General features: G+C 46.0%; 1 protein-coding gene across 1 annotated transcript in view; it reads left to right on the forward strand.

The window, feature by feature from the left end:
• STAB2 (stabilin 2) overlaps window positions 1–14126 on the forward strand; it is a 174069-nt gene that overhangs the window by 27480 nt on the left and 132463 nt on the right. The window contains exon 6 of the mRNA XM_052640296.1: window positions 9516–9611. Within this exon, the coding sequence (XP_052496256.1) occupies window positions 9516–9611 (96 nt within the window). The remainder of the gene's footprint in view (window positions 1–9515; window positions 9612–14126) is intronic.

Here is a 14126-nt window from a genome sequence, read left to right on the forward strand (position 1 = left end):
GTCCTTAAATGTGGAGGAGGGAGACAGAGACAGAAGATATAGATGTGTACCTTCTGATGTGTGAAAGATTCCAGATGTGATGAGATGTAAGAGTGGCAAGGTGGGAGAAAGACTCCACCTTGCTGGCTTTGAAGGTGGAGGGAGCCACGAGCCAGGCAGTGTGGGCAGCATCTCAAAGCTGAAAAAGGCAGGGAAAGAATGCTCCTCTCCAGAAAGGAGTGGAACCACCAACACCTTGATTGATCTTAGTACAACTGCTTTGGGTTTCTGACCTCCCAAACTGTAAGACAGTAAATGTGTGTGGTTTAAGACACTAGGTTTGTGGCAATTTGTTACAACAGCAACAGGAAGCTAACACATACAGTCATTAGGGCAGAGTCATTCATTTCCTGGCACTTCCAGCTCCCAGTGAAGCAGCCGGTGGAGCGGCCATCCCAAGAAGTGTCCACAGGCTACTGCTACTGGAGGGGAGCTGAATGTGTGGACTTGGTGATGGCTGAGAATGTGGGCATGGTAGGGACAGTGTCTGCCAGAGCCTTAGTCTCCCAAAAAAAGGATAGGTCAGGTCACCTTTCTCCAGCACCACTTTGGTTTGGCTTTTATGGAAAAAATCATATTTGGTAGGTACTGCATTGATTCAAATATTTCTGGCAAGAAAAATACAGATATCCCACCCCTGTAAGTTTGTGCACTCTATAGCAAGTTTCCTTTGTAATAATGAAGATGTTATCTCCCTCTAATCCATGGGGTCCTTGGAGGCCGATGCTGTCTTTATCTGCTTCTGTCCTGACCCAGAAGCATGGGTGTTGGAAGGCATGGTGTCAAGGTGATTAGCTTTAGACTCAGACTGGGTTTCAGTCCCAGGGCTGCTGCAAATTGTGGAAACCTTAAGTTTACTGAGCATGCTTTCTGCATCTTCTTCTGTAAAAATAGAAACAACATTGCCTTCTTTAGAATTATCATGAGGATCTAATGAGATAATCGGTACACAATAAGTGTTAGCAATTATTATGACTATTATTAATACCTACTATTTCCTAGTGTTCCCTCCCAATCTTATGTTTTTCTTAATCCATCACTTTATAAAAGATTATTTCATAAGAGTGTTAGCAAAAGCAAATTTAAACCAGATGTTAGCATTCTGAGTGTTTCTTTAACGTTATATTGGATTGGCCAAAACTAATACATTAAAAGACAGTAAAATGTAATCAACCAATTGTTTATCAAGAACATGATAAACAAATTGTCCCTTCCTTGCCACAATACAGTTTAAATCACGTATTTTAAATAAATACCGAAATGGGAAGAAAGACAGAATCCCACACCGCTTACTTAGCAAGAAAGCCAAGTAATTGTGGATAAAAATTTAGAAAGAAGATGAGCTCATGTCACTTTCAGGAAACTGGTATTGGTTGCCAATGAGCATAGACATACATGGAAATTCCAAACATTTTTTAATTTAAAAAGTGGCCTCTCTTTACACCTCTTTGTGCCATGGGGGAAGGGCAAGTGAAAGGGAGCAAGGTGGTTTGTTGAAAATCCAAATTTTTGAGCCAGAAAATTGGAAACCTAAACTGAGACTCGGGAGATAAGACTCCCAGTTGTTAGTGCCAACAGAACTTTGTGAGATGATGGAATGTCCTGATCTTCGCTATCAAACATGGTAGCCACAAGGTGTGTGTGCATGCTAAGTCGCTTCAGTTGTGTCCAACTCTTTGCAACCCCTTGGACTGTAGCCCACCAGGCTCCTCTGTCCATGGGATTCTCCAGGCAAGAATACTTGAGTGGGTTGCTGTGCCCTCCTCTAAGGGATCTTCCTGACCCAGGGATTGAACCTGACTCTCTTATATCTCCCACTGGCAGGCAGGTTCTTTACCTCTAGCCCCACTTGGGAAGCCCCTTAGCTCATGTTACTCAATTTAAACTCAAATAGCCTCAAGTGGAGGAGAAGGCAATGGCACCCCACTCCAGTACTCTTGCCTGGAAATCCCATGGAATGAGGAGCCTGGTAGGCTGCAATCCATGGGGTCGCTAAGAGTCGAACATAACTAAGCGACTTCACTTTCACGCATTGGAGAAGGAAATGGCAACCCACTCCAGTGTTCTTGCCTGGAGAATCCCAGGGATGGGGGAGCCTGGTGGGCTGCCATCTATGGGGTTGCACAGAGTCGGACATGACTGAAGTGACTTAGCAGCAGCAGCAGCAGCAGTAGCCTCAAGTGCCTAGTGGCTCCCATATTGGATAGTGTAGCTCTAGACCATAATGGCCAAGAGAGCAGGCTTGAAGTCAGGCTGGCCTGAGTTTGAAACCAAGCCCAGTTGCTATGGGATTTGAGGCAAGCTATTTAATCTGTCTATGCCCTGCTCATCTATAAAACAGGAATAATAACACCTGCTAATGGGATTAACTTGTAGAAAAGCTCTTAGCAGCATGTCATGAGCACTTGGTAAAAGCAAGTATTGATATTAAGTGAGGACAAGAGCAGTTCTACAGTAAGGAGAGCATTCACTCACCTGTGCCCGAAGGATGGCTCAGTGATGTTGACCATTTCCCATTGGCAAGAACTGGGGGAACCTGTGAACCTTTTTAGCCAAGCATCCACTGGGTGCCAGTGTTGTTTCACCCACTGAGGCGCTGGCCATTGGCGGTGGCAATTTTGCCTGTAAGTAGGACAGCTATGAGTTGCAGTTTTATTTTTAACACTGACTTTAACCTGCTGCTGGAGCATTCTCCTACCTGATTCGTGATGTTCTCAGAGGTAATTTCAAGCTGCATTTATCAAGGGTGTTCATCTCAACCACCAAGGCCCTCGCCTGCTCAGTGCCCCACCCCAGGTTAGGGCAGAAGACAAAGCCCCCCCTCTCTCACATGACCCCAGATCAGTCCCACAGTCATGCCTTCTTAATAATAGTAGCTGAATGCCTGCTGGGCACCAGGCAGTGCACAAGGCTTGACACACAGAATCTCTTTGGAACAGCTCTGCAAGCTGGGTTCCTTGTGTTATGAATGAAGAAGCAGCGAGGTTGCTCAAGGTCCTGCAGCTACTTCAGGAATAGAGGCAGGGTTTGACCCCAGGTGTCTTACTCCAGAACCTGGGCACCCAACCACTGCACCATTCGGCCCCTGGCACACATCCATCTTGCGTTAGACCCCTGACAGGCGATGGGCATCCAAAGAGGGGGAAGAATAGCTTCCCACCCTCAAGGATCTGGAAATGTGGGTGATGCTTCTGAGCCAGTGTGCACCATGCATGCAGGATGCTGCAGGAACACAAGAGGGCAGCCTGCTCTGCCGAGGGGATGGCTCGGGGGCTTTGTGCCCTGCCCCTCTGACCGCAGTGTCCATGGCTTTGGCCACTTTAGAGTCCTGTCCCCAAGGTTCACATGCCTCTACAGATTTGCTGTAGCTGGTTTCACAAATGCCCAGGGATCTCTCAGTGACACTTGGGAATCCCTCTGCCACTCACATCTCCTTCCCAAGGACGCTTTCTGAGCAGTGACTGGCAGCAATGGGTGTCAGAAGCTCCTGAAAGCTACTGTGCCAGGTCGGTTAATCCAGTATAGAGATCGTGCCAGAAAGCAGGACACGGGGTGCCTGGAAGAGAAGCTTAGCGAGGAGGACAGCCCTTGTAGTTAGCATTGAGGTTGAGAGCAGGGGCTGAGTCATGTTCGACTCCCCTCTTCCACCGGGTACATGACAACATTCAGGACATGCAGCATCCCTGTATCTTTTAGAGTCTGGCCGTCCCACTACGCTGTGAGCAGCTTGAATCCAGATATTGTGAATGACTTATTTGTATGCTGCTGCTAAGTCGCTTCAGTCGTGTCTGACTCTGTGCGACCCCAGAGATGGCAGCCTACCAGGCTCTTCTGCCCCTGGGATTCTCCAGACAAGAACACCAGAGTGGGTTGCCATTTCCTTCTCCAATGCATGAGAGTGAAAAGTAAAAGTGAGATTGCTCAGTCATGTCTGGCTTCACGATCCCATGGACTGCAGCCCACCAGGCTCCTCCCTCCATGGGATTTTCCAAGCAAGAATACTGGAGTGGGGTGCCATTGCCTTCTCTGACTTATTTGTATACGCAGTGCCTAATCCAGTGCCTGCCACTAAGTTGGAACTGGGTAGATATTTTTTTAATTGAATTAATTTACATCTTTGCTACCAAGTCCATAGTACACTCCCACGTCAACCCAGTTATCTCCATGACCAGTTCAACTTCCCTCTGGAACTCTGTTCAAAAAGCTACAGCCAGAGGTTGACATCAAAGTGCTTTGCTAATACGGAAACAATGATAAATTGGTTTTTGAAGGGAAGATGATAATTGCAAGTCCACTTAATTCTTCAGTAATTTGAATAAGTTCTGGAGCTAATTGTCTCCCATTTTTTATATGTAGCATGGGGTTAATTATCTTATCTCCCCAGGTGCTGTGAGCATCAGATGAGATCATGTCTATAAAGCATGTGACAAAATGCCTGAAGGAGAGTAAGTGCTTAATAAAGGGTCAAGCAGGGCCAGTTCTAGGGCAACATGAAGAAAAACATGTCTTAGGTACAAAATTTAAGGAGGCATCAAAAACTCAGTAATTGAGAGAAATCGTTTTTTAAGATTATCTAGGGTAGCTGTGACAAACTGTCACACACCGGGTGACTTAAAGACATGAATGTATTGTCTCAGTTCTGGAAGCTAGAAGTTCACAGTCTGCATGTAAGCAGGGCCAGGCTCCTTTGGAAGCCTCTAGGAGAGGGTCCTTCCTGTCTCTTCCAGCTTCTGGAAGCCCCAGGCATTGCTGGGTTTGTGGGCACGTCACTGCAGTCAGAGCCATGGTCTTCACTCGGTCATCTTCTTGCTGTCTGTGTCCTTGCCTCCTCTTATAAATCATATTGGACTGAAGCCACTCCACTCCAGTAGGACCTCATCTTAGCTACTTATATCTACAGTAATAGCTCTACTTCCAAATAAGGTCTCGTTCTGAGGTCCTCGGAGTTAGGACTTTGGAGGGGACAAAATGCAACCCATGACAATGATATTTTTAAATTATCAAGCAAAACATCAAAATGTAAAAAAAAAAAAAAAAAAAAGGCAGGATTCCACTCTGCATTTGAACTCCCCTGCCTCGCTGTCCTCATCCTAACCCAGCAGGATGCTGTCTTGATTCAAACTGAGCTGTGCAGTTGTCAGTATTGTTACAAGATGCTCTAAAAGATGTTGTAGGGAAGTAGGAGAGGGAAAGCCTTCCATGGGATTCTAATGGAATAGAAGAGAAAAATAGATAGAGAAAGAGAAACAGAGCCCCCGACAGCTGTCAGCCAGTTGCTAGCCTAGTTGTTCCCAGCCAGGCCGTGGTGTGGCTCTGCTGAGCATAGGCAGCGTCACAGAGTGTCACCATCCATGATTCCTCTGTCTGTGCTGGAACAAGACAAAAACTAGGCCACCGACTTGTCATGCCTGAATAGAGAAATAAACAGTGACGGGGGCAACCCAACCGCCATCTCTCCTGGTTAACACGAGTGGCTACTGCTACTTCTCCAGGACCGCCGCACCCCACCCTCACCCCAGCACTGCCGATTTGAACCACTGCTGTGTTCCTGCTGATATTTGGCTGGCACCACAAAATGAATAGTTGCAGCAGAATGTGATGGTGAACAAGGTACAAAGAAAGTGTTGCTGGAGCCCAGAGAGACACAGGTTCTGTTCTGGCACCTCTGAGTTGGCACCACAGAGAAGAGGGGCTTTAGCCGGCCTGGAAGGATGAAGATTTCAACTGCATGCAGAAGGGAGCACAGTGGAGGCCAAAGCATGGAGTTGTGAAGTACAGCGTGCACCTCCGCGGGGCTCGGTCTTTGCCAGGACAGCTTCACCCCCATCTCTCCCTGGACAGCCTTCCCATTTCTTCCTGGCCAGCCCTCATAGCCATTGACTCATTGCTTGTTGTGGTCAGTCAGTAAGTCTTGTCTGACTCTTTGGAACCCCATAGGCTATAGCATGCCAGGCTCCTCTGTCCTCCACTGTCTCCAGGAATTGACTCAAATTCGTGTCCATTGAGTCAGTGATGCTATCTAACCCTCTCATCCTCAGTATCCCCCTTCTCCTCTTGCCCTCAATCTTTCCCAGCATCAGGATCTTTTCCAATGAGTCGGTGGCCGCATCAGGTGGCCAAAGTACTGGAGCCTCAACATCAGTCCTTCCAATGAATATTCAGTGTTGATTCCCTTTAGGATTGACTAGTTTGATCTCCTTGCAGTCCAAGGGACTCTCAAGAGTCTTCTTGAGTATCACAGTTCGAAAGGATCAATTCTTCGACACTCAGTCTTCTTTATGTTCCGACTTTCACACCCGTACTTGACTACTGTTATGTCATATGACTTGTATGTCATTATCTTATGTCATAGCATTGATCACACCATGTTGTGATGGGCTGCTTTCTCCTGCCTTCCAATTGTGAGCTCTTTGTGGGCAGAAACTTCGAGTCCTCAGTCCCGAGCACAGTGCCCTGTGCATCGATGTTCAATACCTGTTTTGAAGAAGGTGAGCTAGTGGGTCTTCCCATGCACTTAGATACTAGGATGTATAAAATGAAATGATGAAAGATGAACATGAAGATTGTTAAAGATTGGAGTCGGCTTGGAGAGGACCTTGTTTTCCAAACAGGAATTTAGGTTTCATTAGGTTAGCAACTGGGAGTCTTTGAGATATTTGGGGGAAGATCAGTTTGATGCCATTACTGATCAAGTGAAATGGATAACATGCAGAGGTGAGAAGTCAGACAAGAAGTCCAGGTAAAATGCTACTGCAATCGTCTGGGCAAAATAGGATAAGAACCTGCAAGAGGATGGTTCCCGTGGAGATTGAAGCTCAGAGGATTAAGGGGGATATGTAACAATGAATGTGAAGAATGTGAAGGTTTATTAGATATTTGAAATACTTAAAACCTAATTCATCTGGCTTTTCTGGCATGATTAGGATTTAAGCTGGTGTCTTCTTAATGTTTCACTTGAGCTAATGTTAAATTGACTTATGTGTACTAAACACATGCATTGTAGGCAGGATAGTGGTCCCCTCAGAGATATCCATGTTCTAATTCCTGAAACTTGAGAATATGTTAGGCTAGAGGCAAAGCGAAATTGAGATTGCTAAACAGGTGATTTAAAATGGGAGAAGTTGCCTGGATTATCCAGGTGGACCAATGTGGTCTCAAAGGTCCTTGGAAGTGGAAGAGGAAGGCAGAAGAGAGAGGACCAGTAAAGATGGCAATTTAAGAAGGATTTGGCCTGATGTCGCTAACTTTGAAGATGGAGAAAGGGGCCAGGAGCACGGGAATGCTGGCAACCTCTAGAGGCTGGAAAGGCAAGGGAGCGGACTGTCCTCTAGAGTCTCTAGAAGAAATACAGCCCAATGAAGAACTCGATCTTAGTCCAGGGAAACACATTTCAGACTTCTGACCTTTGTTGTTGTTCAGGCACTAAGTCTTGTCCAACTCTTTGCAACCCCAGGGACAATAGCATGCCAGGCTCCTCTGTCCTCCACTACCTATCTCCTGGAGTTTGCTCAAATTCATGTCCATTGAGTCAGAGATGCTGTCTAACCATCTCTCCCTCTGCCTCCCCTGTCTCCTTTTGCCTTCAGTCTTTCCCAGTATCAGGGTCTTTTCCAATGAGTTACCTCTTTGTACCAGGTAACCAAAGTATTGGAGCTTCAGCATCAGTCCTTCCAGTAAATATTCAGGGTTGATTTTCTTTAACTGGTTTGATCTTGCAGTCCAAGGGACTCTCCAGAGTCTTCTCTGGCACCACAATTTGAAAGCATTAGCCCAAGGAGACATACTTCAGACTTATAACATACAGAACTATAAAATAATAAATATGTGTTGTTTTAAGCCACTGACTTTGTGGAAATTTGTTACAGCAGCTAAAGGAAGCCCATACAATACACTTCACAGGGGGCTGGACAGAGGATGCTGGTGACCCAGTCAGACAGTAAACCTTTCTACAAATGAGCCACAAGCTGAGTGCTAAAGAGATGAATGTTTATTTTAAATGCACTTCATTTCTCATTCCTTTTTTTTTTTTTTAATATTTATTTGGCTCCATCAGGTCTTTGTTGCAGCATGCAGCTTCTTCGTTGCTGTGCATGGGCTTCTCTCTAGTTGTACCGGGGCTCAGCATTGCAGCACGTGGACTTAGTTACCCAGCAGCATGTGGGATCTTAGTTCCCTGACCAGGGATTGAACCTATGTCCCCTGCACTGGAAGGCAGATTCTTAACCACTGGACAACTGGGAAGTCCCTCATTTCTCATTCCTGAAGGGATCTGTCACAGGGCTAAAAAGTCATCTGTTTCAAGCTAGTCAATGTGGCTTAGTTATTCTCTAGCCTTTCGAGTTTCGTCTTTACATTTGCATTGCCCTCATCATTTGGGGAGTAGGTTTCCTGTAGATTCCTCCTGCCAACAGCAATTGAGTCAGCGGTAGCAATTCTCTTTTAAATGTGACAGGTGTGTATATAAGACATTATATTGAGGTATTGGGAGATGAAGTAAGTAACTTGAGAGCAGGGAAGAGCACTCCAGTGCCTGTGATATACCACCTGTGCTTTATATACATGTCCTCATTAAACTCTATAGAAATCCCATGAAGTGGGCATCATTTTCTACATATTATAGAGGCTCGGCAGTGAAGAATCCTCCTGTCAATGCAGGAAACTTGCAGGAGATGCGGGTTCAATCCCTGGGTTGGAAAGATCCCCTGGAGCAGGAAATGGCAACCCACTCCAATATTCTTGCTTGGGAAATCCCATGGACAGAGGAGCCAGGCAGGCTGCAGTCCATGGGCTTGCACAAAGAGTCCGACACCACTGAGCAGTCACACACACATAGACAATTATAGTAAGTCCCCTACACGCAAGTTGTGAACTTTCAAAGATGTGAACGTGCATCTGGTTCCAGCAAGAAACCAGAAACCGTGCCAGGAAATTGCAGCTTGCCTTCCATCTCCTATTGCTGACGATCCTTCAGCTCTACTATTTCCCACCTCCTCTCCCTCCTCCAGTCAGTAATTCTTCTTGCCTCTTCACTCAAAGCCAGCCCTTCTATGCCAGCCACTGTACTATACTACTGTACTTTTCAAGGAAGTGTATTGTAAGATTTTAAAAGCTTTCTTTATTTCTGTTTTGTATTTATTATTAGTGTGAAAATTATGATAAACCTATTACAGTACAGTATTATATAGCCTATTGTGTTAGTTGGGTACCGAGACTAACTTGGTTGGACTTACGAATAAACTGGACTTACGAACGTGTGCTCAGAAAGGAACTCATTTGTAGGTAGGGGACTTACTGTAAACTGAAGCTAATAAAAAGAAGCCAAGATTCAAACCCAGGTCTCTAGGGCTTCACACCCATGGTTTTCGCCGTTTCGTCAAGCAGAATCTCAGTCTACACTTTCTGAAAACAGTACCCTTCCAGAATCTCTGGAGGAGGTCTGTATCAGGTAACAAGAAGCCCCCATTTTCCGTCCACAGTGTGCAGCTGTATGCATGGAGTATGCAACAGTGGAATACACGGTGATGGGACCTGTGAGTGCTACTCTGGGTACACTGGCCACAACTGTGACGAGCGTAAGTATTGCTAGTTTCCTTTATTCCACTGGGCTTCCCTGGTGGCTCAGATGATGAAGAATCTACCCTCAATGCAGGAGACCTGGGTTTGATCCCTGGGTCAGGAAGATCCCCTGGAGAAGGGAATGGCTACCAACTCCAGTATTCTTGCCTAGAGAATTCCATGGACAGAGGAGCCTGGTGGGCTATAATCCATGAGGTCACAAAGAGTAGGACATCACTGAGCAACTAACAGTTAATATATTATACAAATCAAATACACAGATGTATGCATTTCACATGTGTGTTCATTACTGGGGCCCTCGGTGGGTGATGTGCATCAAATGTTTTGATGGAATATCATCAAAAACTTAAAAAGAAAGAGGACAAAAAGAGAGGAAGGGAGATGGGGAGAGGTAGGGGAGGAAGAAGAGGGGAGAGATAGTCTGGAAGATGGGAAGTCCCAGAAGGTTTGGGAGGAACACAGTGGCATGGCTGCAGCCACGTTTTAGGAAGGCCCAAGCTGGTGGCAGTGAAGATGGGGTGGAGAGGAAGACGCTGGGGCCACTGCAGCCAGTTAGGTCCCTTGTAAGGGAGATGAGGCATGTACTCACTTATAGGTCTCAAAGGCAGAGCGCATCAGCAGGAAATGGAGGCTCACCAAGGTTAAATGATTCACCGAAGTTCACAAAATAATGAAGGGCTGGGTGGTACTCAAGCCATGAAATTCTCTACACAATTGATCCCCTTGGGCTCAAGCAAGAGATAGAGGTCACAGGGTGATTGCAACAAGGGAAGTTTAATGTAAAGAATTAGTAATAGGAGAGTGGCTATAAACACACAGAGTAAACCACAGGGCTGATGGGGCCTAACAGAGAAGGCAACAGCCATTCCCAAGACTGGGTTCAAATCATGCTGGAGAAGGTGTGGTGGCAGCCTGCTTGATAGGGGAGAAGTTTGCTGATTTGCCAAACCAGCATGGGAGTGCAGTCACCCAGCAACATCTGCCGGGGCTCCAACGAGCCAAGGCTGAAGGGCACAGAAACACTGAGGACACTGTGACCTGAGAATTTGGGGATGCTCTGGCTTAACACGGCAGAGGTTTATTTCTTACTCAGGTAGCAGTCTGATGTGGGTGTTCCTGGCTGATACCAGCTCCCGCCACATGGTGTTTAGGGATCCAGAGCTTTCCACTGTGTGTGTCTGTCAGTCTATAGAACCTCAGAATGCTCTACTTTGAGCCACAGAAGGAGGGAGAGAGTGTAGAGACAGATTTGCTTATAAAGTCTAGAATGATACATAGGATGCCCAATATTCCATCAATGTAAGCAAGTCATATAAGCCCACCTGGATGCAAAGGGGGGGCGGGGGGTTGAAAATGTGACTCTGAAAAGGCAGCCCCTTCCCAGCCACAATTTGACTTTATGGAAGAGGTGAGGGGATATTCTCTATGAATTTTTTAAATTTTAATGTTAACTGAAGGATAATTGCTTTACAATGTTGTGTTGGTTTCTGCTGCACATCAGCATGCATCAGCCATAGGTATACATATGTCCCTTCCCTCCCGAGCCTCCCTCCCACCTCCCACCCCATCCTACCCCTCCAGGTTGTCACAGAGCACCAGGTTTGAGCTCCCTGCGTCATACAGCAAATTCCCACTGGCTGTCTATTTTACATACGATAGTATGTCTGTCTCCATGCTGCTCTCTCCATGAGCTCCACCGCCTCCTTCCCCACTGTGTCCACAGGTCAGTTCTCTCTGACTGCGTCTCCATTACTGCCCTGCAAATAGGTTCATCAGTACCATCTTTCTAGATTCCATATATATGCATTAATATACGATATTTGTTTTCCTCTTTCTCACTTTCACTCTGTATGATAGGCTCTAGATTCATCCATCTCATTAGAACTGACTCAGATGCATTCCTTTTTATGGCTGAGTAATATCCCATTGTACATATGTACCACAGCTTCTTTATCCATTCATCTGTTGATAGATATCTAGGTTGCTTCCATGTCCTAGCTATTATAAATTAGAATACTTCCTAACACCATGCACAAAGATAAACTCAAAGTGGATTAAAGACCTAAATGTAAGATACTCTCTCTGAATTTTTGATTCAGCCAGCCAGTATTGGGAGACAAATGTGTACCTCACATTTGTGCACATCTTGAGAGTCATTACTTTGCCAACAAAGGTCCGTAGTCATGTATGGATGTGAGAGTTGGACTATAAAGTTGAGCGCCGAAGAACTGATGCTTTTGAACTGTGGTGCTGGAGAAGATTCTCTTGAGAGTCCTTTGGACTGCAAGGAGATCCAACCAGTCCATCCTAAAGGAAATCAGTCCTGAATATTCATTGGAAAGACTGATGCTGCAGCTGAAGCGCAAATACTTTGGCCACCTGATGCAAAGAGCTGACTCATTGGAAAAGACCCTGATGCTGGGAAAGATTGAAGACTGGAAAAGAAGGGGACAACAGAGGATGATATCGTTGGATGGCATCACTGGCTCAATGGACATGAGTTTGAGTAAACTCCAGGAGCTGGCGATGGACAGGGAGGCCTGGCATGCTGCCATCCATGGGGTTGCAAAGAGTCAGACATGACTGAGCAACTGAACTGAGAGTCACACACTGACTACCCTTTATTCCAGCATCTTTCTGAGGGTGTCTGCATAGCGAGCAGCTTTGGAAGATATAAGACCTCCCTTGGGAGCAAATACAGGCACACTTACTGCCTGTTAATGGATTGCCTGTCAGCTCCAAATTCACCCTTCTTGCCTGCTCTGTGAATATAAAGTAGGCTTTGAAATATTTCTCATTTGCCTGCCAGCAAGATGTGAAACCTCACCAATAGAGGGCGCTAAAGGGACACCAAAGGAGGAAGGGTGTTTTCTTGTCTTGTTTCTGGCTTAGCACACTGCTCAGCCCTGCACAGTTTCTCCAGCACTAGCTTCCTGCAGGGATTAGGATGCTCCACTATTTGATATCTGCATATCTTGTCTGGTGATCAACTCAGGCAGCAGCAGCATCAACCAGGAGTCCTGGGACAGTGAGGCTGGTGCCCCAGTTCAGGAGCAGGCGTGCTGTTCTGCACACCCTCCCCTGAGCCCCCTCCACACCAGGGACCCCACAGGACTGGCCACCTGGAGAACTGACCACCCACCTTCATGCCACACAGCTGGCTCCTGAAGCCACCCCGCCCCACTCACACACAGGAGTGCACCATGCCTCTGAGAGCATGGGCTTCTCAGCTCCTACTTCCAGTAACATCCTGAGGTGAGCAGCCTGCCCAGGCGCCAAGGGAGCCCTAAGGCTTAGCACCTCCCTGTGGATGACCTTCCCTGGAACCCCAGAGGGATGGAGTCCAATAAGTCTCACCGTCGGACACCTCAGCAACCTCTCCACTCTAGAAGTGACCAAGATCCTGTCCTTTCCAGTGACATCTGTGTCTCAGCTCTGGAGGGACTTGCTCTGATCTTAACCCAAGAGGAGTGATGGCTGTTTATTTTTCTCCCTTTATTCTTTCCAATTCTTTTTAACTCTCAGGGGCCATTTTAATCTGTTCATGAATCTTTACACTAAAACTTTCCCTGTTTAAATAATTGTGTGATTTCTATCCCTTACCCAGGCCCTAACTCAAACATTGCCTATTATTTAAAGATAAACAAACAAAACAGCATTTCACTTCCCTAAGTCAGGGCACGTCTTCTGTAATGACACCTGTTCAGGTCTCAGTCTGGCCCTCTTCCCATTGCCTGGTAGGAACTGGGGCTTGGAAGAACTGGTCCAAAAATACCGACCCTCTGGCTACTGCTCCTGATGTGAGTGATAAACTGTCCTTTATCTCTGACCCCGGCATGTCGTATCTTCTAGCAGCATCCGTGTTACTGTGTCAGTCCAAATTGTTTACTTTGCAAGCTGGCTCCTTATGTCAGATTCTTTATCATTTTTAAAAGCCATCTAAGCACCATCTATTGATATATTATAAAATACTATGCAGTCATTAGAGATCAAAGTACATCCTTAAATACCTCCATGCTGCTGCTGCTGCTGCTAAGTCGCTTCAGTCATGTCCGACTCTGTGCGACCCCATAGACGGCAGCCCACCAGGCTCCCCGATCCCTGGGATTCTCCAGGCAAGAACACTGGAGTGGGTTGCCATTTCCTTCTCCAATGCGTGAAAGTGAAAAGTGAAAGTGAAGTCACTCAGTTGTGTCTGACTCTTAGCAACCCCCTGGACTGCAGCCCACCAGGCTCCTCCATCCATGGGATTTTCCAGGCAAGAGTGCTGGAGTGGGGTGCCATTGCCTTCTCCAAAATACCTCCATAATGTTAAATTAAAACTTAAGTTCTTAAATATTTTAACAGGATTCCATTTTGTTTAAAAAAATATCTTATATGTAAATGTATTATATTGGGTTTTGCCATTTATTATTTTGAGAGTGGGGTAGGAGAATGAGACTAAGAAGACCGCTAATTTTTGCCTTACAAATTCTGTATTTTTTTTATTATTACAAGGAATCTGTGGTCAC

Source organism: Budorcas taxicolor, chromosome 5, assembly GCF_023091745.1.
Source record: "Budorcas taxicolor isolate Tak-1 chromosome 5, Takin1.1, whole genome shotgun sequence".
Classification (NCBI taxonomy): Eukaryota; Metazoa; Chordata; class Mammalia; order Artiodactyla; family Bovidae; genus Budorcas; species Budorcas taxicolor.